Source organism: Ochotona princeps, chromosome 21, assembly GCF_030435755.1.
Source record: "Ochotona princeps isolate mOchPri1 chromosome 21, mOchPri1.hap1, whole genome shotgun sequence".
NCBI lineage: Eukaryota > Metazoa > Chordata > Mammalia > Lagomorpha > Ochotonidae > Ochotona > Ochotona princeps.
The window spans coordinates 24,714,029-24,738,392 of NC_080852.1; the positions used below are offsets into that span (position 1 = coordinate 24,714,029).

At 57.2% G+C, this 24,364-nt stretch overlaps 1 protein-coding gene across 1 annotated transcript in view; it reads right to left on the reverse strand.

Annotated features, from left to right (window-relative positions):
* Positions 1-755: 755 nt before the first annotated feature.
* DNAH1 (dynein axonemal heavy chain 1) overlaps positions 756-24,364 on the reverse strand; it is a 57,786-nt gene continuing 34,177 nt past the window's right edge. Inside the window, exons 37-78 of the mRNA XM_004581780.3 lie at positions 24,056-24,233; positions 23,082-23,276; positions 22,852-22,971; positions 22,362-22,520; positions 22,161-22,268; positions 21,172-21,312; positions 20,914-21,074; positions 20,412-20,569; positions 19,961-20,134; positions 18,839-18,877; positions 18,247-18,425; positions 17,246-17,476; positions 16,360-16,556; positions 15,817-15,952; positions 14,913-15,121; positions 14,477-14,648; positions 13,492-13,683; positions 13,113-13,223; positions 12,375-12,560; positions 11,929-12,120; positions 11,242-11,409; positions 10,952-11,143; positions 10,721-10,852; positions 10,209-10,334; positions 8,265-8,384; positions 8,015-8,164; positions 7,749-7,909; positions 6,619-6,844; positions 6,317-6,512; positions 5,974-6,125; positions 5,325-5,521; positions 4,965-5,109; positions 4,603-4,761; positions 4,381-4,512; positions 3,886-4,056; positions 3,613-3,792; positions 3,362-3,538; positions 2,655-2,825; positions 2,363-2,493; positions 1,691-2,042; positions 1,343-1,577; positions 756-877 (exon numbers count right to left, since the gene is read on the reverse strand). Of these exons, the coding sequence (XP_004581837.2) occupies positions 756-877; positions 1,343-1,577; positions 1,691-2,042; positions 2,363-2,493; positions 2,655-2,825; positions 3,362-3,538; positions 3,613-3,792; positions 3,886-4,056; positions 4,381-4,512; positions 4,603-4,761; positions 4,965-5,109; positions 5,325-5,521; positions 5,974-6,125; positions 6,317-6,512; positions 6,619-6,844; positions 7,749-7,909; positions 8,015-8,164; positions 8,265-8,384; positions 10,209-10,334; positions 10,721-10,852; positions 10,952-11,143; positions 11,242-11,409; positions 11,929-12,120; positions 12,375-12,560; positions 13,113-13,223; positions 13,492-13,683; positions 14,477-14,648; positions 14,913-15,121; positions 15,817-15,952; positions 16,360-16,556; positions 17,246-17,476; positions 18,247-18,425; positions 18,839-18,877; positions 19,961-20,134; positions 20,412-20,569; positions 20,914-21,074; positions 21,172-21,312; positions 22,161-22,268; positions 22,362-22,520; positions 22,852-22,971; positions 23,082-23,276; positions 24,056-24,233 (7,033 nt within the window). The remainder of the gene's footprint in view (positions 878-1,342; positions 1,578-1,690; positions 2,043-2,362; positions 2,494-2,654; positions 2,826-3,361; positions 3,539-3,612; positions 3,793-3,885; positions 4,057-4,380; positions 4,513-4,602; positions 4,762-4,964; positions 5,110-5,324; positions 5,522-5,973; positions 6,126-6,316; positions 6,513-6,618; positions 6,845-7,748; positions 7,910-8,014; positions 8,165-8,264; positions 8,385-10,208; positions 10,335-10,720; positions 10,853-10,951; positions 11,144-11,241; positions 11,410-11,928; positions 12,121-12,374; positions 12,561-13,112; positions 13,224-13,491; positions 13,684-14,476; positions 14,649-14,912; positions 15,122-15,816; positions 15,953-16,359; positions 16,557-17,245; positions 17,477-18,246; positions 18,426-18,838; positions 18,878-19,960; positions 20,135-20,411; positions 20,570-20,913; positions 21,075-21,171; positions 21,313-22,160; positions 22,269-22,361; positions 22,521-22,851; positions 22,972-23,081; positions 23,277-24,055; positions 24,234-24,364) is intronic.

Here is a 24,364-nt window from a genome sequence, read left to right on the forward strand (position 1 = left end):
CTGGGGTGCTTGCAGGAAGCGGACACCATGCCTCTCTCCTTGCTGTGCCAGCTTCCATGGCCTCTGCAGTGCACTCAGGGTGGGGCAAACAGGAGCAGGCCAGGTGGCTTAGGAGCGCCTGTGTTCCCTGAGGGCCTGATGCCAAGGGGCAGTGGGCTCAGCGCTGGCTGCAGCTGAGGCCCCAGCCCAGCCCCAGGGCCTCTGCCCAATGGCTTTCTGGTCACCCCAGTAGGTCCCTTGTACATAGTGACCGGGGGACTCACAGGTGTGATACTGCCTCTGGGTTGAGTGTGGCCTGGCCCTCGGCCCCTTATACATACTGGATCAGTGAATAAACTCTTCTAAGAAATGAACCTGCCTGTGGTTGCTGCCCCAGAGGGGAGAAGCACACACCTAGCCTTCTGGGTCAGAGGTCTTTGGGGCCCTAGGCCTGGGAGTAGAGGGCCTGAGCTAAAGAGGAGCTTCAGGTGAGGACAATGTAGGGGCTGGGGCCCTAAGAACTTGCTGCTTGGTGTGCTCTCCTTGGAGGAACACGGGACAGGCAGGGTACATGCACTTTTGTTGCATTGGGATAGGCACAGCAGGCCAGAGCTGCCACCTCTCACCTCCAGCCCTTGCTGATTGTATTCTTTTCTGACGCCACTGTAGCCTCAGCCCCAGCAGAGTCCTACAAAGGGGCCTCATGCATCCAGCTAAGGCACAACTGGACTTTGTGGAAAACCCAACTTTAATGGCTCCAGCCCTCCTGTCTGGGACTAGTAGTCCAAGGCACAGATGAGTGCCACACCACGCTTTATCCAGTGTCGCTGGGGCTTGTCTGTGGGGATCTCCACAGCAATAACGTAGTTGGTGGAGTGGCCTGTGGTTGAGAGTGTTCCTGGAACAAGAAGCAGGAGGCTCAGGCTGAGCCCCATCCCTGCTAGAGCAGGGAGGCTAGGAACAAAGGTAGTGAGTTTAGCACACAGTTGGGAATGGGGATGGGCTCCTGGCCCAAGAAACAGCCTGCCTGGGGAGGGGTCTAGCCAAGGCTCAGGCCTGCCTGGTACTCCCTGCCACAGTAGGGATGGAAAGAAAGATGAGAGGGGACCCAGCTATGGGCCTCAGTTGTGCCTTTGAACCCTCCTAGAAGCAGGTCAGGATTCCCAGGCTTCAAGTGGAGCTGCTGAGGGAGGCAGAGTGGTTGAGAGATCAGCCTTGGGCACTAGCTAACATGCCTTCCCCTGGCCTGGCTATGCCTTGGCCCAGGCCTCTGCCAGCCTTTCTGTTCAGCTAACCTGGGCTAGTCTAAGCAGCTGTCTGCACCCACACCTGGAGTACAGGCTCTCTGCCCCAGGCCCCGTACCAGCACGTGTCAGTGTCTTGTAGATGGGACATAGGTAGAAGTCCTGGCCCTGGGCCTTGCGGTTGGGCACTGGCACAAGCCAGATAACAGCCATCTCTGTGTACAGCTCCTTGGGCCGGGACTCGGCCAGCTGGAAGGCCACCGGATCCCAGCGGGCACCTTCCAGGAATAGTCCATGGATGTAGCAACCCACTTCGGGCCTCTCCTTAATTTCTGAGGGTGACTGGGGCATCACCTGTGGAGGGCACCAAGAGAACTCACTCACTCAGACCCAGTACCTCCCAAGCGCAGCTACCTGCCCACCTGCCCCACCCCAGCCCTATGACCCAGCCCTGGCTGCACCCAGACCTTGAAACTAAAGGAGATAGTGTCAATGGAGATGATGGACTTGCGGGCAAAGTTCTGCAGCGTGCCTGTGAGGAAGGCCTGTGGGAAGAAGAAGCCACTGATCCAGAAAGTGGCTGGGATGCCCCCCTTGATCCAGGCCTGCAGGAAGTCCAGGCGCTGTAGCAGATCCATGACCCACGAGGACAGTGGCTTGAGTGATGGGTAGGCCTTGGCATTCCAGAGCTCGGGCACGGCGTTGTTGTAGAGGCTAGCTGCCATCAGCTCCAGCTGCGAGGACATCACCACCAGCCCCTTGAGTGCCTTGAGCATATCTCGCAGAGACTGTGTGATGACCTGCAGTAGCCGGTTGTACCTGTGGGCAGGAGCAAAATCGCATGCAGTTGGGGCTGGGGACAGAAAAGTGGAGACTGAGGGCACAGGGCCAGAACGAAGCAGCCTGGGCACGAATCTCACTCTGGCTTTTGGTAACTGCTGACGCTAGGTCACAGAACCCTTTGTGGGCCTCTGATTACTTCTCCAGAAGATGCGAATAATAAAAATAAAGCTGAGTCATGGTGGACATGTACGTAAGGGCTGGCCACAGCACAGGCCTCATGGCATCTCCTGGCCTCATTGTTTCTCTCCAGATTGGTGGGTGCTGGCTGGGCACTGGGGTGCAACCAGGGGCGTTACCTGATGACCTCTTGTACTAGCACTGTGTTCATTGACTCTTCATACAGCACCGGGTACTTGGCCATCACCTGCTGCAAGTTGACTGGCTCCGGCACCCGGAGAAGGATATTCTGGGCCACACTCTGCACTATCTGTGGAGGCAAAGGTCAGTGGGGGTCAGGGCAGGCCCTGCCCATGCAGCCCCACCCAAACCCCCAGCCCTGAGCACCCCCAGGATTTCCCACAGGGAGTCCCTTCTCCCAGGACACAGGCAGCATAGTCCTACTCAGCCCTTCCCCTGCCCACCGCCCACCTCTTCCCGGCTCTGGCCGCCCACAGAGGATGACTTGGGCTGCAGCTGGACAATGGTGCTGAGAAGGGCAAATGTCTCATTCTGGGCAAAGGTGATGTTGGCATTGTCGTGCAGGCCAAAGATCTCAGGAATGTCATTGAGCGGGAGGCTCTTGATGTAGGATAGGTAGCCCTAGGGAGTAAGAGGGTCAGACCGAAACCCCGTGTGCACCATGGGAGGGACAGGAAGAAGTGTTCATTGAAGTTGAGAACATTCTACTTGTCACAATTCCTCCTCATCACCCTGGTTGTGACCATTAGACGTTCCTGTGTGGTTCTCCGGGATCTGTGCCTCTGAGGCGCTGGGTGGTGTGGCCCTGGCTTCCTTCCCAGCCCCCGTGTCACTGCTATCCAGCTCTCTACTGTTCTTTGCAGCTGCTCAAGCCTGTCAATACCCCACTGCCACAGGCCCTGCAAAGCACTGATGGGCCACCCACCCCAGCCTTTGCTCAGGTTTTCACCTCCCACATCCTAGAGAAGCAGCGTTTCCTCAGGGGTCCCCCCGTCTGTACAATCTGGGTCAGGTTACCTTCTGCCCCAGCTGGCACTGACTAGATATACTTGGGACCCACATTCCAGGTCCTGGGCCTGACCGGCTGCCCTCACTATCAGATGGGTGAGTCCTTCCATCCTGTCCACCCGCTCCAATCCCTCAGAGGGCAGGCTCACGTTGAGGTCATAAGTGGGCTGGATCTGGTGGTAGATGCCTGAAGCACTGTAGCTATGCTCAGGGTGCAGCACAACAGGGTTGTAGAAATCCTCTAGGATGTTCATGACGCAGCGGCGGTCCCAGTCATCTGTGACACGGCCCCCATAGTTGATCTCCCCTGCTGTGTACTTGAGGACCTACCGAGAGGGAAGGGTAGATGGCTGGATGACCCCTATGAGGGCCCCAGCCCACAGCCTGCCACCCAGCCCACCTTGTAGGGGATGTCCTCGTATTCATCCAGGAACATCTTGAGCTGGCTGATGCAAATACGCAGGTCCCCGTCTGTGAACTCATAGGGGATATTGAAGCCTAGGGGCCCAAACTTGCGCCGCTCCAGCATGTTCCCGTGGAATAGGCAGAGTGACAGCAGCAGGGACTTAAACTCCATCACCTGTGCACCATGGGAGAGGCAGGGGGAAGTAAGAACGAGGGAGTGGGGACGGGCAGAGTGCACAAGCACCAAGCAAGCGAGCGTGTGTTTCACCTTGTGACACGAGTTGAAAAAGTCATCACTGAGGCTGCTATAGGACTTCAGGAGGTTGGCCTTGACGCCACGTGGCGGCTCAATGGTCATCTTGGAGCCATTCTGCAGGATGGACACTGGGAACCTGCTGCTGGGCAGGCTGGTGAGCCATAGGCGGAAGTCTCGGTGCACCTGGAGGCCCCAGGACCCTATCAGCATCGGCCCTTATATCGAGTGTCCACCCCAACACCAGTTTCCCTCCTCCCTGAAGAGGTATGGGGGCCTGGTGCCTGGCCTCAGCCTGACCCCACCCAAGGAATGGGCCAGGCAAGGCTATAAAGATAACTGGGCAAGCACATGAGCGCGTTGCTTGCCAGATGACCTGGGCCAATCCTATCACCACCTGCGCCAGTGACTTGGGGGCACATCCAGCAGTCTCTGGGCTCTGGCCTGGGCTGAGGGCCTTGCAGGAGTTGCCCTGGAGGACCTACGGCAGACCGAGGGAGTGGAGTGCACCTTGTCAGGGTTGATGTGCTCGATGAGGCGCTCCAGAGTTGGCATCCAGCTCGGTGCCAGGTGGCAGTTCTGGAAGAATACCCACTTGCCCCTCTCTGTGGAGCTGCGCATCATGGCTTCTGCCTGAGGGCCCTGTGTGGGGAGGGAGGCAGCACAGCAGCCCTGAGCACGTCAGAGCTGCTGTCCACCCTCTCCCCTGCTACCTTCCTGCTGGGTCCCTACCTGGCCCTGGCCCAGGGAGATGGCAGAAAGCTTCTTGGAGAACTTCATCTCCTCGGCAAACTTGTAGAGGTCGGCAGCAGGGTCTGTGCCGGGTGACAGCACGAAGATGAGGGGCGTGCTGGAGTTGGAGTCTTTGAACACCGCTGAGAGGTTGGCTGTCTATAAGCACAGGCAGGGATGTGGAACCCACCAGCGGGGGTATCAAGGCAAAGTAGAGGGTTCCTAGGGTGGGGGGAGGGGAGTCGCATGCTTTCTGGGAGGGCCTGGAACCTTCCAGGGCTTTGTGGAGAGTGGGCAGGAGACCCAGCCTGGCAAAGGCTGAATGGTGATCCAGTTTGGGTATGGATTTGCTCAGTACTCACCTGGGGCTCAATGAAGCGTGGCTCCAGGTTGGTAGCTACAAAGTCCTGCATGGCATTGGTGACCTTGTCTCCACGTAGACAGCGCAGGACCAGCAGCTTCTGGAACTGGTCCAGGTTCCGTTCCCAGATGCCCGGCAAGGCCTCCCTGTGGCAGTGCCCACATTCCCCTGAGATGGCTGGCCTGGGGGATGCTACTTGGCCCCAGGGATGGTGCCAGCTGGACAGTGGAGGCAGTAAGGTGGATGTGCAGGGTCCAGGCACTGGGCAGGGAAGCACAGCAAAGGTGCAGCCACAGAGGAGGTTCCTGGGGTCTCACTCCCTTAGTGGGCCCACCCAGCCAGTCTCTGGCACCCAACTCACCGGTGGGGCTCAAGGCTGTCAAAGATGACCCGGAATTCTCCAAGATGCTTCACAAAGTCAGAGGAGAAGGAGGAGAAGGCTGGCAGGCCGGAGAGTGCCAGGATGTCCCGCCAGGCTCGGTCTGATAGCCAATCTGGCGCAGGGTTCTGTGTCACTATCTGGATGGAGCCCCCCGATAGGAGGTAGCGCCACTCGTTCTGGCAGGGGACAGAGTTAAGTTGGTGGCCAGGCCCTGGGGCTGGCTCCTGCCTGCCTTGCATCCCACCCAGAAGTGAGCTACTAGTTGGCTCCTCATAGAGCAATCAAGTGGCTCTTAGGGATGGGACAGAGGCTCCCCGTGGCCTTCCAACACTGGCCTCACTGTCCTGGCAGAGCACTTCAAAGCACCAGAAGGTACCCAGGCCTTCAACAGAGTGGGAGCTCCTGGCCAAGCAGGCAAGGGAGGCTTCAACAGCCTGGCCCTGGGGGCAGGGGCTCTGTGTGTACCAGCACAGCTGAGGGTCCAAGAAGGCCTGTGCTTGAGGCCTCCATGGCATCCAGGTCACCTGGCTGTTAATAGCCGAGGAGTCGGTGGCCGTGGCCATAGCCGTGGCCATGGCCTTCTGCCCCTTTGCTTCTCCTGTACCTGGTCTGGCCGCCCACCCTGCACCTGGTTGATCTTGTCCTCATTCATCATGATGCGGACACACAGCAAGAAGGCAAACATGAGCTTGTGTTTCTCAAAGAGGCTGCGGCAGACATTGCTGTAGAGGCTGTAAGTCAGGTAGCGGTTGATGTTAGCAATGCGCTTCTTCAGGTTGTCTGCAAGGCAAGGGGAGATGAAGGAGCAGCCTTGGGGCACAGCCCAGCCTGGTCAGTCTCCCCTACAGCCACAGGAGTAGTGTGAGGCATCCATTGAGGTACTCAGTAAAGGGCAGAAGAGAACCTGCCAGCAACATGGCAGAGTATGCCCTGCCATGGCAGCATGTCTATGTCTGGCAGGGCCTGCCTACCTGCCCTCTCTGAGTTGGAAATGCCGGACAGGAAGATGTTCAGAAACCACTCGAGGGAGTACTGGTACATGGGGTCTACATTGGCCAGGTCGGAAACGCAGAAGAAAAGGATCTGGGTTCGGACGGCCACAGGTATGTACTCCATGCGGGTGAGGTCGATGTTCTTCTCTGTCTGCTCTGCAATCCTGACTTTGGCCTGGCAGTGCAGAGCGGGTAAAGATCAGACTCTGGTAGGATGGCCCAGAGTGGCAGGTGGAGATGAGTGGGACCAGGCCTGGGTGGGCTGCGTGGTAGCTGCCAACCTGGATCTCAGCAGCCTTCATTTTGGAGGCCTCCAGCACCTTGATGAGCTCCACGTCATCCACGGGGTTGCCCTTGGAGGAACTCAGCCGGTACAGGATCTGGTCCTCGATGTCCTTGAGCTCCTGTCGCATCTTGGCGTTACTGATGATCAGCTGGTTCTTGGCCTCCTCCAGGTCAGGTCGTTCCTCGGCCACCACCTGGCCCAGCAGCTGGTCCTCTAGGCCGCTGCCAGAAACAGGGCACACCGTGTTGGTGGCACCCCGGAGGACCAGCCATGGCCCTGCTCACCTATCAACCTGTGTCCTGGGACCAATGTCAGCCTGGGAGGCCTGGGTTCGGGCCACAGGGCCAGGACAGGGCCTGCTATCAGAGTGACGTGAGACACGTGATCTCCCGGCAGCTCCCCCTCAGCAGGAGGGGCTCCAAGTGACCAGTAAGCTGGGTCTTTCAAATATTCATACTCCAGATCTATGCAGAGGCTCATGGTGACATAGAAATGAAGGTATTGGGCACAGCAGCTACGTCCACACGTAGGATACCCACACTCCATACTGTAGTGTCTGGATCTGTGTCCCTGCTTTGCTTCCAATCCAGCTTCTTGCTAATGCAAATTCTGGCACTGGGAGGCAACAGGTGATGGCTCAAGTGATCAGCTCCCCACCACCCGTATGGGAAAGACCTCAATGGAGTTTGTGGCTCCTGGTCCAGCTCTCATTATGTGAGCATCTGGGGATCAAACCAGTAGATGGAAGATCTCTAACTGCCTTTCAAATAAATTAAAATTTTATTGAAGGGAGACATGCAGGTGTTGGCACTGGAGCAGGTCTGTGGGGCATGGACTCCATGTGGGTGATCTGAGGGTAGAGAGCCTGGCTTGTATGCCATAGTGGGACTGAGCTGAAGGAAGTGGGGCTGGTACTGGCCAGGACACTGGAGGGACCTCAACCAGAGGGAGGTCAGACTGGATTAGGGTAGGAGTTCTCAGTTGGGGGATGGTGGTAAAGGTGAGATGTGCAATGCCAGAGGGCCCAAGAGGAAGCTGGGGTGGGGTCTTCCAGGAGAGAGCCCTGGCTTGGGGGCTGACAAAGGTTGAGCTCAGGCTCAGGGACCCCGAGGGGAGGGAGCTGACCTGGGTGACAGCGTGAAGTTGATTATGGTGAGTTTGGTGGAGATCTCGGGTGTGTAGTGTGGGTTAGGCAGCTTGGTGGTGATGTACATCCTGAAGTCCTCGTGGTAGGGGATCACCATGTCCCCCAGTTTTAGCACTGTGTTCCCCTGCTGCTTGTAGGTCTGCGGTGAGTGGGGAAGGCAGGCTCAGCTCATTTCGTGCAGTGTAGCAGGGGAGGGACCCTGCTCCCCACACAACCTCCCCACCACTGCCCCCCAGCAGCCCACCTGTTTGAGCAGCACAGGCTCCAAGGCCGGATCCAGCTCCTCGCCCACATTCTCCAGCAGACATGGCTTGCCAAAGCGGATGGCATTCTCCATGCTGCGGAGGAAGTCTCGGTCACTCATCTTGAATACGTCTAGTCCATTGTCTTTCTCCTGCAGGGGAAGAGGGTCAGGTGGGGGGCTGGGCCTTGGGCTCTGCTGCCTCCACCCTGCACCTGTAAGCCTGGTGCCCAGCACTGGGCAGGGAACTCACCATGTTCTTTATCCATTTGTTGGCCTGGCCCTGAGGGTCAATGAAATGGGTCCAGCGCTGGGAGAACTGGTTGATGACCCCATTCTCCACTGACAGTGTGTCGTTGGGGAGGCCGGCAATCTGCAGAACCACAGGACTGTCATGTGCACAGGGTCAACTGGGCCAGCAGCTACTCACAAGCTCGTGCTTTAGCTGTGGTTGTCCTGCCCCAAGCTGCAGCAGGTGATCACATGGCACATCCAGGACCCTTGACCTCAGTCCTGCCCCTGGGCTGGCTCCTGACACCCTCTTTCATGGCGCTGACCAAGTCCTCACCACCTTCATGAGCCCACACCCTCTTGGGGCCTCCCACCTTCATGCATGCTCAGTCTCAGTCTCCTCTTCTCTTCTGCCCCTCAACATCCAGTTCAGATGTGACTTTTTTTTTTTTTACAGATTTATTTCTTTGAAAGGGTTATAGAGAGGAGTAGGAGAGAGACAGGGAGAGAGATCTTCCATCCACTGGTTTACTCCTCACATGGCTGCAATGGCCAGGTCTGAGCCATGCTGAAGCCAGGAGTTTCATCTGAGTCTCCCATGTGGGTACTGGGGCCCAAACACTTGGATCATTCTCCATTACTTTCCCCAGGCCACTAACAAACAGCTGGGTCAGAAGTGGAGCAGCCAGGACTAGAACTGGCCTCTATGTAGGATGTTGGATTTGCAGGCAGCTGGTTAGCTTGCTGTATCATAACACTGGCTCTAAGGTGTGATTTTATTTGTTTTTATTGGAAAGGTGGATCTACAGAGAGAAGAGACAGGGAGGAAGGTCTTCCATCCAATGGTTCACTCCCCAAGCAGCTGCAACGGCCGGAGCTGAGCCAATCCAAAGCCAGGAGCCTCTTCCGGGTCTCCCACACGGGTGCAGGGTCCCAAAGCATTGGGCCGTCCTCGACTGCTTTCCCAGGCCACAAGCAGGGAGCTGGATGGAAAGTGGAGCTGCCGGGATTAGAACCGATGCCCATATGGGATCCTAGCGAGTTCAAGGCGAGGACTTTAACCACTACGCTATCGCGCCGGGCCCTTACTCTTTGTTTTATTGGAAAGGCAGTCACACATACACACAATGAGAGAGGGGGATCTGTACTGATTACTCCTCAAAATTCCCTAAGAGTTATGGCTCACATACCTAAGGTCTGGAGCCTGGAACCCCACTGGAGTTTCCCACAAGGGTGGCAGGGGCCCAAGTATTTGGGTCACCAGCAGTGGGACTCGAACCAGGCTTTCCAACATAGGATGTGAGAGTATTAAGCAGTGGCCTAACTGCTGTGTCACAACTCCTGCCCATGTTTCTTGTAAGGAATCTTAACATTCGTCATACTAGACACTGTTCCCTAATTCTACCCCTTATAAGTACTCCTTGGATCAGCTTCATAGCATAACTAAAGTTCCCATCCATAATGCCAGCATCCAATATGGGCGCCAGTTCATGTCACAGCTACTCATTCAGCTCCTGGTTAATATGTCTGGGAAAGTAGTGAACACAGTCCAAAGGTTTGAGGCTCCCCTACCCAAGTGAGAAACCCAGATGGAGTTCCTTCCTTCAGCCTGGCTCAGCCCTGGCCATTGTGGTCATCTGAGCAGTAAACCAACAGATGGAAGATCTTTCTCCCACAGTTTCTTTTTTGCTCTCTATACTTCTGCTTCCAAATCAATAAATGTATCTTTAAATACATACCTGTAATGTACCCCTTAACCTCCCTCCCCACCCTTCCCTAGCATCTGTGCCACACACAGTGCATCTTCCTCCCTTCTACCCACCACCCCCTTGCTGGGCCTGGGAGGCTTCAGGCGAAGTGTCTGAGCTCTTGCCCAGGAAGGCGGGTGGGAGGGAGGGACGCAGGAGGTGTGGACCAGCCCACACTGCAGATGCAGCTTGGTCACTCCTGCCTCTGAGGTGGGCACCTGCCACGAGCGGATCTTCACAGGGTTCCCCAGCGTCCCGATCAGCGTGGGCTCCATGGTGTGTGGGACTTGGTGGATCGTGAGCTGCTTGACCCACTGGTCGTAGAGCGCCGTGCGGTACTGGCCCTGGGGAGATGCCAAACTCAGGGCCACCCCCACCCTTGGCATTCCCCAGTGCCCTCCCAGCCTCCAACTATAGCCCAGGACCTGGTGGGCAGATGGAGCAAATGACCTGATGGAGCAAATGACCTGCACTCGGGGTGACCTCAGCCCATCAGCTGTGAAACAGGGGTTAATGCCATCAGCACCCATTGTCAAGGGCAGCTGTGAGGACTGAGTTGGGTCCAGAGACAAAGCATTCAAACAGGACCCAGCACACAAGAGGGCAGGAAGGAGAGAGCTCTTCCTTCTCCCCACTAGGAGGCTCCGGACTATCAGGGCTGGGATGCCCAGCTCCACTCCGTGAGTGCCCTGCCGTGTTCCCGGTGCGTGTTGAATGAGAAGCACCTCACCGTGAAGGGGCCCAGGTAGGCCACAAAGCCAGCAGCCAGCAGCACATCACCGCAGATGTTGCTGAGTGTGTGCTCTAGGTTCTCCACCGTCTCCTGCCAGCGCACCTTCTCATCTGAGAGCCCGTTGATAAGCTGCAGGGGTGACCTCGTTGGGTGGGTTCCAGACCTACTGCCCCCCACGGCCCTACCCTCCCTGCCAGGCCTCGGGGACCTCCCTGGGCAGTGGTGCACCTTGTCAGCCCGGCCAAGCCGCTGCTCGCACTGCTCACACTTGAGCTCCAGCTCCTCCTTCTTGGCGATGCACTCTTGGTACTTGGCCTGGATCAGGGCAATGCCATCCTCCACCTCGCGCAGGCGCTGCTTGGCCTCCTCTAGGATCTTCTGTGTCACCTCCAGGTCGTCTTGAGCCTCCCGCAGGGCTTGCTATGGGTGCAGAGTGTGGGGTGAGGAGCTGGCTTGCTGAGTTCCCCACCCCGCCAGGAGCAGGGGAGCCCATCACACCAGCTCTCCTTGGTCCTCACCCGCTTGGGCTCCACGGCCTTGGCCACAAAGTGGTATTTGTGCATGGCGCGCACCCACTGGCAGATGGAGGTGCAGGCCTTGGACACCTTGGCAATAGCAGCTGGCTGGAAATCCTCGTTGTCAATGTATGGCTGGATGGCTTTGATCACTGCCTCCCCAATGTTGTCCTGCGTGGGAACCACGGGCCTTGGGAGGCTGCTTCCCAAGGGAACAGGGAGGAGAGGGGCCACCCAGGGCCACCCTGAGCCTGCTTCTGTGCCCCAGACCCAACACAGGTCTTCAAGGTGTCCTCCTTAAGGAGCAAACACAGGCCAGAAAAGCTGACCAGAGCAGGACCTTCTGTATCCCCAAGATGGTAGATAAATGGTGAGCAAGTCCCACCTGGGACAAAGGCTCAGGATTGGAAAACACCGAAGGCCTCGTTTTCAAACTTATTTAAGGACAAGTGGTGTCACTAGCAGGTGTCGAGATGGGATGCAGCCAAAGGAGAGAGGTAGAGTTGAATGGATGGTCACAGCCTTGGCCAAGGCCATAGGGAAGAAAGGGCATAAGAACAGAGCCCCAAGGCCCAGGATCCCAAGCAGTAGATCTGTTGCTGCTGGTAGGAGAGGGAGGCAGAGACAGGATGTGGAGAATAGCTCCCAGCTCCTCTCCAGCTGGGAGCTGCCCTGCCAGGCCACACTCACCTTGTCGAACTTGAAAAGGCTCTCGAGGAAACGGCCAGGGTCCTGCAGCAGCCCCTTGCCTGGCTCCCAGTAATCGTCCACCTTGGAGCCCGGCCTCTCCCCGGGCACCTTCTTGGGCTTGATGCCCTTCATGATGCACACGGCTTCAATGACCAGCTTCACGCCCAGTGGCGGTCGCTGCATGGCTCGCACCTGTGGGTCAGGTGTGGATGGGGGACAGAGGGAGTGGGAGTGGAGAGGGAAACTTATTACTGAGGGCCAGTGGGTTCATGCAAGAGGATGAGATAGGTAGCCAGGGTCCAGCCCTGGTTCTGCCCTCACTTCTTGGCACATGCCCTCACCTCTGCCCTTCACCACCACCACAGAATGCGGAGAAGGGATTAAGTCCCAAGAAGACATCAGAGGGTCACAGGAGACAGTGCCAGGACATGTCCCTGGATGCCCACCTCAGTCACATCACTCTTGTTGAGGTTACGCAGGCTGGCCAGGGCCATGTCCAGAGCTGGTAGCGCCTCTTCCAGATCCTTCTGGGCATCGTCGGCAATAGCTTGGGCCTTTGCGGCCTTATCCTTGGCCTTGATCTCTTCTGCCTGCACTGAATTCCGGGTTTCCTCAGCGATGGCCGTATCTACCTGTGGACAGAAGACAGGGATGGCCCCACTGGCAGCCAGGGAGAGGGACAGCTGTTCCCTCCTCTACCTGCCTCTCTTCTGTGCATCTCAGTCCTTCCCCATTGGAGGAGTATGGAAATGAGGGTTCTCTCAGCTGTGACAGGCTACAGAGGGGTGAGAATTCTAGAAACCTCTTCTTTCTCCTGAGGGCTCTCTATGGGCCTGGCATAGGGTTCAAGACAGGGTCCCCAAACTCCACAGGGCACCCAGAGTGAAGCAGGGAGAAATACCCTCTCCCTTTCTTCTAAGAAAGTTCTGCAGTGCACTTGACTATGCATGTGACATGAAGCAGGTGTACCGAACAGACAAGTGGTGCCCACCATGAGCCAGGGAGCCTTCAGGCTAGATAGAATCTCCTCATCTGCCTGAGGCAGGCCTGCCCCTTGCTCTGTGCCGGGCTTGGCATAGCAGAGTCCTGACCCAGCATTTGTCCAGCGAAGCAATCACACAGTGGCTGACAGACATGTAGAGACCCTGCTGGCGGCCACCCAGATGCAGGGGCAGGCCCCCAACCTTGATCTGGTCCATGGTGAGTGTTGTGTCCCTGGCGGCCTCCTCCAGCATGGGGCGCATGATCTCCAGCTCCTCCTGCATCTTGGCCACATCCTCAGAAGTGCGCAGGAGCTGGAGCAGAGAAGTAAGAGGTATGACCCAATGGAGGCCATGGCCAGCAGTCTCCGTGGCCCCTGGAGTGCCTAGTGGCCACCTCCAGAAGAAGGGAAGGGTCCCTAGCCCTGGCTGTGCCCCCTGCCAGCATTGAGGGAGGAAGCTACTAGTTTATAGCCATGAGAGGCTGCAGCCTCAAAGGCCACGTGGCTGGCCTGGCCTCAGGGTTTGGCCCTGGAGTGGCAGAGCCACAGGCCCCCTCCCCTCCACCACATTGAGGGCCCACCTTGTCAAGCCCACTCTTCATGCGGTTCTTGGCGGTCTTGAGCTCCAGTTTCTTCTGGCCAATGAGGATGGAAAAAATGTTGAGCAGTTCCAGGTAGCTCTTGGGGGTCACATAGTTATGGCGTGCCAGCTCCGCCAGGTACTCGATGCACTTCTTGGCCACTGACTGGTGGATGTATACACACACCTGTATCTGAGAATGGAGAGACACACGCTCTGACTGCTCTCCTTACAAAGATGGGGCACTGACGAGCTCCACAAACCCACCATAGACTGGCCCCTTGGCAGGAGCTGTGGTCAGAGTTGCTGCACCTCACACCCATTCCTCCCATGATTCCTGTGACCTGTAGGCCAAGAACACCGTTAGGCAGATGGAGAACTCAAGGCCCAGGGATGTCAAGGGGCTTGTTCTAGGGCACAGGAGTAGCCTGGAGCACGCGCCAGGTATCTCCCAGCCTTCAATCCCATGCCCTGGTCAGAGCCACACAACCTGCTTCTCTCTGGGAGCTCTAAGGCTGTCCCCCTCTTAGAGACTGTATCTGGGGGAGGGAGGGGCCAAAGCCTCAGCCTAGCTGGGTAGGGGAATGTGAGACTCAGCCCAGCACTTAGTCCTTGAGTGCCCTTCCTACTCTTGAGCTGGACCAGACCAGACCAATTTAACCATTCCAGCCTGCAGCTGTGAGGAGGGGGCAGCTCTTGGAAGAACATTTCCATGAAGCCCTTGGGGAGGAGGACAAACAGCCACTGTGTAGAACGGCATACTGTTGCCATGACAACCCATGGTGCTTTGTTTTCCTCCCACCCCATCAGATATGACAGATGAGAAAACTGAAGCTGACAGCTTACACTGCCTGACCAAGGGTCTGCTGCCAATGGTGGTCCTGGGGTGCTTACCTGGACCTTGAGGACCCTGAGCCCCCACCCCAAAACCAAGCAGTCGCCACTCTGCCCCTGCCCAAGAGCTTGCCCATCCCCGAGCTACCTACCAGTCCTTCAACTACACTGACAGAGGCTTCCAGCTCTGGGATCTCATTCAGGAACATGGTGGCCACAGATTCCAGAGCCTCGGTCGGCCACTCATTAAACCAGTCGATGGTGCTGCAGTTGACGAGGGAGGGGAACTGCCGCAGGCGAGCTCGGAAGACCTCTCCAATGGGGCTGGAGAGCCCAAGGGTCCAGATCAGGCTGGGAGTGGGAACTCCAGCCTCCAGAGCCCTTCCACAGCCCTGTGTCCCGACAGCCAAGATGCAACAGCACAGCAGCCAGGACCCACCCGTGGGCATCAGACCCAGAACTTGGGGGACGAGAGGAGGCATGGACACCTTTTCTCAACTTCAGCCCAAATGCCTTAGCCTGTGGCACCCCTGGGCCAGCTCCCCACCCCCTCCTCACCCTCACCCCAGCCATGCTGGCTGACTGTACCTCATGCACAGCACCATGTGGATGTTGCTGCGCACACGTCGGATATAGGCAGCCATGAGGTTGGCCTTGGTGGGCTGCAGGCCTTGCTCCTGGATGTAGGGCCGCATGGTGTTGAGGATTTGGTCTTGCTCATCCAGGGCATAGAGGTTGGGGATGTCCCCCGAGTTCAGGATGCTGTTGATGTCCTCCAAGAAGGACTCATTCTTGATCTGGAGAGAAATGGGGGTGGAGGAGACTTGGGTCTGAGGTGTACATCTGCCCCTCAGGCAAGTTGTACAGACTGTGCTGCTGAGGCTCAGAAATGCCCAATCTCGTATATCAGCATAGGACATGTACAGCACGTGACCACAGGCCTGTACATGGGGGGTCTATGTGCCAGGGTTACACTCAGAGATGGGGCCTTCCCTATATCATGTGACTGGGCCCTGGCCTATATCAGAGGATGCTGTCATTTTCCTAACCAGCCCAAAGGTTTCCCCAGGGAGCCCTGGGGTGGGAGCAGGCCTGGGCCCAACCAGGCATCAGAGTTGCGCTGTTTGTTGTACAGCTGCACAAGAAGAACTACTGCTTTACTTGGAGTCCTGCGCAGAGGTTCAGGCCTAGGAACCCCAGAAGGAGCTGCCCCCCACCTCTGGGGAGGGCATCCAGGGCACTGATTCCTGAGGCGGGAAGCCAGCAGCTGGTGGGTCAGGTGCTCGAGGTTTTTGCAGCCTTGGGGTATAGTATACACCCTCAACCCCTAGCTTTGAGAGGCTTCGCCTGGCTGTCTGCTCCCAACCCAGCTCCTACCAACAATTCCACCTGACCCTTGGTGAGATCTGTCCCAGCCGATGGGCATAAAGGAACCCAGCCATGTGTCAGGGGTGCCCTGGCGCCAACCCAGCACCGAGGTAGTGGCACCCACCTGGGTGTCAGCGAACAGGAAAGTGATGGGCATGTTCTGCAGGCCGGCCTTGAGCAGCACTTTCTTGATGTCATCGCGCCACTCAGTCATGCCATAGTTTTTAGACAGTTCGATCTGAAAGCACTCATACTCCGCCCTGAGGGAGGCCAGATGAGGCCAGTACTAAGTGGTTACCCTCCTGTCCCCCAGCTACCTAGTGTTGCTCCTGTTTCAGGGCCCCAAACTGCTCTTTGCTCACAGTGCTCCCTCCACCTGGAATACCTTTCCTTTGGGTCCTTCCAGTTCATGTCTGAGGATGGATCCATGGACACCTCCCCTAAGGAGCCCTCCAGGATGCCTGTAGCTACTCCCCATAGCACCACAGAGCACGACTGCGACCTCTCCTTAGAGCCTGATTCCTGTTCACCCTCCTTCCCAAAGCTCCTAGTCTAGGTGAGACAGCTTGGGGCCATCCCAGGCTTCCACCACTATGGAAACCGACAAGTGTCCAACAGGATCACCTGCTCCTGGCCACCCACTGCCCACTACAGCTGGGGCCCTCACATGTGCGAGGCGAGCCGTGTGAGTGAGCTGCGGCCGCTGCCACCCACGCCCAGCAGAAGCGCGTTGCCCAGCGCCTGGCGCAGCGTGCGACTGATGCGGCAGATGTGGCTCATGGCGTCCATGAAGAGGACCAACTTCAGCTTGGCTGTGTTGATCTGGTTGTAGTCCTCCATGTACTCCTTGATCACCTGCATCATCTGCAGTCCAGAACAGGGACTGGAAGGTGGGCTCTCCCCTGCTGCAGGAGTCCCTCTACATCCCTTTCCCATCCTTGCCCCAGGACTGCTTTATCCCTCCTGTTTCATCGTGCCTTGACCACTCTGTGCCTGGCCAGCTGACATCTCCCCCCACAGGCCCAAGTCTCAAACAGCCCCAGGCACTGATGAACAGGCTGTTGGTCAAAGCGTTGAAACATCAACCAGGTCACTGGATGCGGAGCAAGTGGCACTGCCCACGGCTGCAGCCCTTAAACCCTCAGATAAACCCCATCACTCACCCCTTGCTGTGGGCAGATCCAGGGCAACCACCTCATTCTCACCCCTGCCTCCTTGCACAATTCCCCTGATTGATTCTGTGTACTCATCACCCAGGCACACAGAGCAATGGCTTTGGAGACCCAAGCAGGCTCATCCAGCATGTCTCTGGGCTTCTGCTGGCCCCCTGTAGGTGTACCAGGCTGCATGTCTCAGCTGGACCACAGGCTGGCTTGCTCTCACAGCCTGACGAGCAGTGTCCATTTGGTGGTGGGAGGAAAGTGAGGGAGGGAAGTGGCCAGGGCTCACCTCCTGTCCCTGAGCTGAGCTGGCCTTTCTTCTGATCCAGTGTATTAACCTTGTGGTCTAGAAGTTGCAGGGTTGGCTATGGTAGTGGGGAAAGAGGCCCTCACCTTGGATTCACTGGTGATGAGCTCGTAGCTCTTGACATCAGAGCCAGGAGACATGAAGTCACCATAGAGGATGGGCTGGAAGGGGCAGACCTTCTGGAAGGCCACCTCCCACTGTGCCATGTGGCTCTGCAGGAGCTGGTCAAACCAAGTGCAGTCGTCCTCGTTCACAAGTCGGTCACGGAACACGCGGCAGTTCTCATGGTACCACAGCCGTAGCAGTTGCACCTTGTCCTGTGAGGGTTACCCAGTGGACACTGATACTGAGCCTTCAGCTGTCCTTCCAAGCACCCTGAGTGTGGTGGGGTAGGTAGGAGGCTGGCTTCCGGGTCCTTGACCTGGGCAAGGGCTACCAGCAGTGTTGCTGCAGGATGGGACCACTGACTGCCTGGACCTCTGTAGGCCTGGCTGGCCAAATGCCCACTGGGCACCAGATATCTGCTGTGAGTGCCTCAGTGGTCATCACTCCCCCCTTGGCAGCCCTCCTGAGCCTGGGCAGGAGATCTGATGGACACCCACATCTTGCTACTCCCCAAGCCCCACACCAGTCCTTGTGGCATGCACAGCCTATAGGAAGCTCTGAGGCTCTTCTCTCCACCTTTTGGCTACAAACATGGTAAGCCCAAGGCCATCGCTGCTCTCCCCAGCCCCAGGCTTGATGCACACTGCCTGTTCAGTCCCATCCAAACTTGGTCTCCCCACCCGTGACTCCCCAGGACAAAACTGCTGTTCTGTGCTGGCCCCTCCCAACCCCAAGTGCTCCTGACACCCCTGGCAGGAACCCTCCCAAAGTCTGCTCACAGGGGACCTTGTTATCCCCCTACTGCCTTGCCTTGGCTTCCCTTTCTGTGGGACCACCACCACCACAACCACAATTCCAGGTGTGAGTTGACTCCGAAGGTCAGCTCAGGGCACGAGGCCTGGGTCCTTGGTGGTGGGGCAGAAGTAAGGCTACAGAAGCTTGGTCAGGGAGGTAGAAGGGGAGAGGCCTGCCAGCTCCTCACCTCCACCTTGGCCGGGTTGGCCATGAGCATGCCCTGGAACACCTTGGAGAGGTCCCTCAGGTTGAAGGTGTAGTGGGACTTGGCTGGTGTGGGCAGCAGCTGGGAAGTAATGGTGGCATATACCATAACGGTGGCTTCCACCAGGGGCTCCATGAAGGGGGTGAGGTGGGGGGCCCCAGCTGTGGGGACAGGAGAGAGGCCGGGGTCACACAGGGGATAAGCTCCCCAGCAGCTTGTACACACCCTAACTTCCTTGCCCATGGTCATGTCATGCTTTCTCAGGAAGCTTGGATTGCGCATACCCTTAAGCCTCAAGTCCCACACCTCATGTCCCATGTCCCCATGCTGGAGCAGGGTGTTGCCTGCTCTGTATGCAGGGTAGAGGCCCTGGGATATCCCCAGGATCCTGGCACTAATGAGGCTGGCCCCACAGGGTTGTGCCTTAGACCTGAACATATAAGCTCCAAGCACAGTTCACTGGTCTCAGCCTCAACACACTCAGGATCCCAGGACTAGCTCTGGACCCAACGCTGGCTTCCTACACAGGCCTGCCAAGTGCCACTCAGGTCTCCTGCCTGGGGCTGGTACTCACGCACAGGCTCCCAGTAACTTTTTTCTCCCAAGAGTCCATCTAGAGGAATGAGAGAAAAGTAAGGGGTTCAGAGGGAGGCGAACTTCCTGCTACCCAGCCTGCCCAGTTGTGCCCAGCTGGGAAGTCTCACAGCAGCCACTTGCTGCCTGCCCACTCTTTGTCAGAGAAGGGTATTCTCTACCCACCCTGGACATGTAGATACTGACTCCCATTACTTGTGTCAGGTGCAATACCATGTGGAGGTCAAAGGTCAAGCGAGTCTTTGGGTAGAGGCTAGGAGATGGGGATACCAGGCATGCTGGGCAGGCTTTATCCCAACCTCTGGAATGACCAGGTCAGCTCTGTCCATTCTGGTTCAGGGGCTTCTCCCGAAAGAGAAGGGGACCCTTCTACTAGAGTTCTAGGTGAGTGCTAATGCCTACAAGGGGACTTCAAAACATTTATGGCAAGCTGAATCAAAAGATAAGCTTGAAAAAAAAGATAAGCTTGTTTGGGAGCAAACATTTTTGGAAATCCATGCACAGTATTTTCAAAATATACATTTTCAGTGAACTTAATCTTAAAAAAACCAAAAAACAAAAAAAGCAAAGACAGAGTCAGGCCTGGACCGAGCCAGAGCTGGGAGCCAGGAACCTAATCCGGGTCTTCCACGTGTATATGGCAGGCACCAGGCTACATGAGCCAGCACCTGTTGCCTCCAGGGTCTCCGTTAGCAGGAAGTTACAGTGAGAAGGGGAGCCAAAAGCAGGAACTGACCCTGAGAACCTGGGAACAGCACACAGGTAAGCTAACTGCTGGGCCAAATGCTCATCTCCTTCCTAAATTTTCTGCAATCCCTCTGTCTGTAGGCAGCCGTGTGGATCAACGGGTGGAGCACGTCGCATATCTGGCAATCATCACACATAGTTTCACATAATCTTTGGGAGCTGCAGCGATGGGCCACCTCACTTGGCCTCCATTTTACAGACAGGGAAACAGGCTCGGAGAGATTCAAGAGTTTGCCCAAAGTGACCTGGCTAGGCAAGGGTGGAGGTGGGGTTTCCTGTGGTCGCCCCGCTGAGCCTGGGACGGCTCACGCAGCCTGGGTTTCCGACCTCGGCCATGGCCCCACTTAATACTCACTCATCCAACTGCCCAGAATGGTGGAGAAGATGAGCTTCTTGCTGACCTCATCCATCTCAGCGAAGGACAGGTAGTTGAAGTGACGCATCAGCCGCGGGGTGATTGCATTCCTGCCGCCCCCTGGGGGCCCCATGGCACAAACAAAGTTGATGTCTACCAGGTTCTTGAAGGTTCCTAGAGGGACAGCAGGAAGTCAGCAAGAACCATGCCTTGGGCTCCATTATGATAATCGCAGGTCCCTTCCTGCATAAAATTAAAAATTTTAATTCACAAACATGGCTGGTATAAAGACAAATACTCATGCACGCATGTCACACATGGCAAGTTTCCGTTGGTGCAACAGTTCACTGTGCCCTGTTCCCCTGCCCTGTTTGGAGAGCCATTAAAGCAAGGTTAGCCTCACAGCCCCACAGCCTGCCACCTGCTGCGTCCCTGTGGGCCCAGCACGCACCAATCATCTTGCGGTCGTACCAGCCACCATGGTCCATCCACTGGCGCAGCAGCTCGATTGGCGGCTGTGCACCATACGTCTCCAGGGCCGGCATGTTCAGGTCATCAATGAAGAAGATGAAGTTGCGCCCTAGGGGTGGCCCAAATACACGCTTCCGCCTATAGGAAAGGGCTTTGTGAGTTCAGCCACATGCGGGCGTCAGCTCCTCTGAGAAGTAGGGGCCACGGCTAGAACCTCACAGCCAGCCCTGTCTTGCTCTAAATGTCCTGGCACAGCACAGACCAGCTGGCTGGAGTCTGAGCTCCCTTAAGGCCCATCCAGGGTGGGCAACTGTTGCAAACTCCCCAGCAGCTAGAAGCAGACTGGGAGGCCTAGAGCACCCCATGGGCACTGCCCACCCTCCATGTTCAGAGGTGGGGGGGCAGGCATTGCAATGAGCCAGCAGCTGGCTGAGCCAGGCTAGGGCACACCGAGGCCATGGAAACAACGAAGGATGCTTTGCCTCTTGTCCAGCTTGCTGTCTACGAAGTCCTGGGTCTGGTTGGCTGAGGTGCGGGCAGAGAAGGTAAAGAAGTGGCTGACGTATTCCAATGGCAGGTTCTTGAGGAGCTTGTCAGCGATGGTGAGGGTCTTCCCAGTCCCCGTGGGCCCAATACATAGCACCTGGGAGGGTGGGACACACACACACACACAGAAAAGGAACTGCCATCTGGCCATGCGAGAGGGCAGCTGTACCCTGGAGGTAGGGCAGAGCACTCACAGGCTTGTGGTTGGTGAGCAGCATGCCCAGCAGGTGGGACATCCGGACAGTGTCCATGGTGGGCACGATGATGTTGCAATAGTTGGTGTCTGGCACCATGGTGAAGGGAGCTGAAGAATCCATCCACTTTACCCAGGCAATCTGCAACCATAGCTGACTCAGGAACTTTCCCTGCACCCCCTCTTTCCCAGCAGTGGCCCTGCTGCCCAGGGCAGAGGCAATGAGAGTAAGGAGCTACACTACTGGGTCTTGGCAGGAGTGTACGGGTGAGACAAGCCAGAGTCCTGGGCCCTGAGCTCTGTGCTGGGTGTGGGTACCCCAGTTCAAGCCACCAACAGTGTGGTTCGCCCCAAAGGCAACTGGCCAGGTGGGAGCTGCCCTGTGTATGGGTCTCCTGAGGACCAGGGCCTGACAGTCCTGCGTCTTCATGTGGAATGAGATAACCTTGAGTGCAAAGGTGTTTGCTGTTAAACCTCCTTCAGAAAGGCAGGGACCAAAACCACAGGTACTGCACAGCTGGAGGCTGATGGTCACGGGCCTGTCCCCACCCCCACCATCCCACCCCTCACTAACAGCCCTAGCCCAACCCTACATACCTCCCTTGAAAGGTGGCTCATAATAGCCAAACCAGGATGTCCCACTGGGGCCAATTCTGACCACGGGGACTCAAAGGCACCCTGTAACTCCCCACACAGTGGCCCTTCTCTGCCCTCCTCCTCCTGGGCTGGGATCTTGACCCTGGAACAAGGTGGGTACTCTGAAGTTTCCCAGCCCTCCACCAGGTTCAAGTTCAGCTGTGCCACTGACTACAGCTAGGTGTGTGTTACTGTTCTGAATGTCAGGCACTGTAGTGACCACCCATGGGGCTGTGGGGATCCCTAAGAAAACACAACGACCCCCCAGTCTGGGACCTGGCAGTCAGGAGAATGGCTGACACCCAGCAGGGCGCTCCCTGGCCTTGACCTATCCCCCAGAGCCCCAGGTGCCACCTGCTTGTTCTCGTCCTCTTCATCATCATCATCGTTGGTGTTACTGATGCCCGTGTCCTCCAGCCGGTAATCGAACACCAGTCCCTCCTCTGGGAATTGCAGAGTCAGCTGCCAGGGAGTGGAAAGGAAGGAAAACAGGACTGTGAGGAGCCTTGGAGGTCTGCATGAGGGGCCTGGACCACCAGCAGGCTATCCTCTCACCTTCTCCACTGCCATCTTGGTCCTCAGCCACTGGTTGAAGGCGACGCGGCCGAGGCTGTCCCCAGTGGCACCCACGCTCCAGATCAGGGAGAAGATGAACCAGGGCTCAACTAGCTCTGAGATGCGACTCAGTTTTTCGGGGGGGATCTTCTTGAGGCCCTGAGGACAGAGGGAAGAGCATCAGGAGATCATTATGGGGAGAGGTCTGAGGACAGGGGTTGGGGGCACTCTTCCGATTTTTCTCTGTTAGGCACACTGTCTGTCTTGTCATCTTCACAATCTCTGGCACTGTCCTTCCTGAATTCCAGACTTACACCGCCCCGCACCCCCCTCCACTCCCCCACTCCAGCCAGGCTTCCAAGACCTAGGAGCTGCACCACACTGAACCAGTCTGTAGGAGGCTGGACTTGGGACACAGTGCCCTCAGGTCGTGTGGCTGGGGAGAGCAGGGGCAGGAGGGCCTGTCCTGTTGGGGAGCCAGGCTGTATACCTCTTTGGGCAGAAAGGGCTTGAAGAAGCAGTCCAGCAGCTTGAGGAAGCTCATGATCAGATTACTATTGGTCGAGGCGATCACCTCCCTTACTGAAGACCGTACAAAGTTGATGGACTCCTGCGGCGGCAAGAACCGGGCTCTCGTGGCTGGGGCCCTCTCCCGGCCCAGGGACTGGTTGCCCACCCTGGGCCTGGTGAACACGTACACAACTATGGTTTTGCCCCTACCTCCAGGAAGTTAATGGAGAGGCTCCGGAAGTGCTCCTCATAGGGCTTTAGCAAGGTGGGGAGCTTCCTCAGCCAGCACTCAACGAAGGGCATGAGTCCCAGGATGCTGGGCTCCAGGTACACCATGCCACAGCGGGACACTGTGGCCGGGGAGGCCACGGCCAGATCTTGCACCTCGAACATCATGGTCATTGCCTGCGGCCAGGATGCATCCCATAAAGAGGCTGGTGGCCAGTTCCCTGGGACTGGAGAAAAAGCTGCGAGACCACAGGGAGGGGCTGCTCTCCCTTTGAGTGGGAATTGCAGATAAGCTGTGGTGGGGGAGTTGTCTAGAAACCTCCAGGTCTTTACCTAATAAGGTTTTCCACCCTGAAGCACCTGAATCTGATGGGGACCGTGGGCTCTGTTTTCCAGCCCCCACCATGGACACGCACACAGAAACTGCTGAGTCAGCTCAGTGTGGTCAGACACTGCTAGCCACCCCCATGCCCCATGCCCAGGCCATAATCCCATCTTGAAAAATGCATCCCCACACACTCACCCACCCACTTACCCACCAGGTAGGTCCCTGTGCCACCTGTGCCTCAGACCCTGGGCATGCTGCCGGGACTGGCTGGACACCTGTCCCACGTGAGGCCAACATGGCCTAAAGCGGGCCTGGAGAGGCACAAGGGGCAGTCTCTGGGACCCAGGGACCCTGGGTTTTGGAAATATCACAGGATGTGGTGGGTCTGCAGGGACGGCAAATGCCCTGCGCAGTTGCACAGGCCAGACTGATGAAGCCCAGGAACTAGAACAGAGGAGAGGTATGGGAGACAAGCCAGAGCTCTTGCTGGTTGGCTGGCTGGCCCCTGTGTAGGTCTTGGCAATCACTGGAGGGGCTGCTTTGGCCCTGGGGGGGCAACAGGGGACGGTGTGGCCAGCAGGGCCCCAGCCAGGGTGCAGCCAGCCATAAAGGGTGGGGGGCGGCACACCTCTGTGAGTTTGATGATCTCTCCAGAGCTAAGGCACAGCTTCTTGTTGTCATCTAGCACCGTGTTCATGTTCTCAATCCAGATGGCGTCCACTGGTCCGTCAAACATGTACCATTTCTTGTTGGTATCCGACGCGATAGCCCCCGCCCGGATGAGGGAAGGGAAGATGCCATCGGTCCTGCAACAGGCAGGTAGGAGGGAGGAGAGCTTTGGAGCCCCGAGCTGGTCCTACATGACCTACTGCTCTTTCCTGCCACATCTTCAATCATTGGAAAAGTGTAGCAGAGGCAGTGGGGGAGGGTCCTTTGG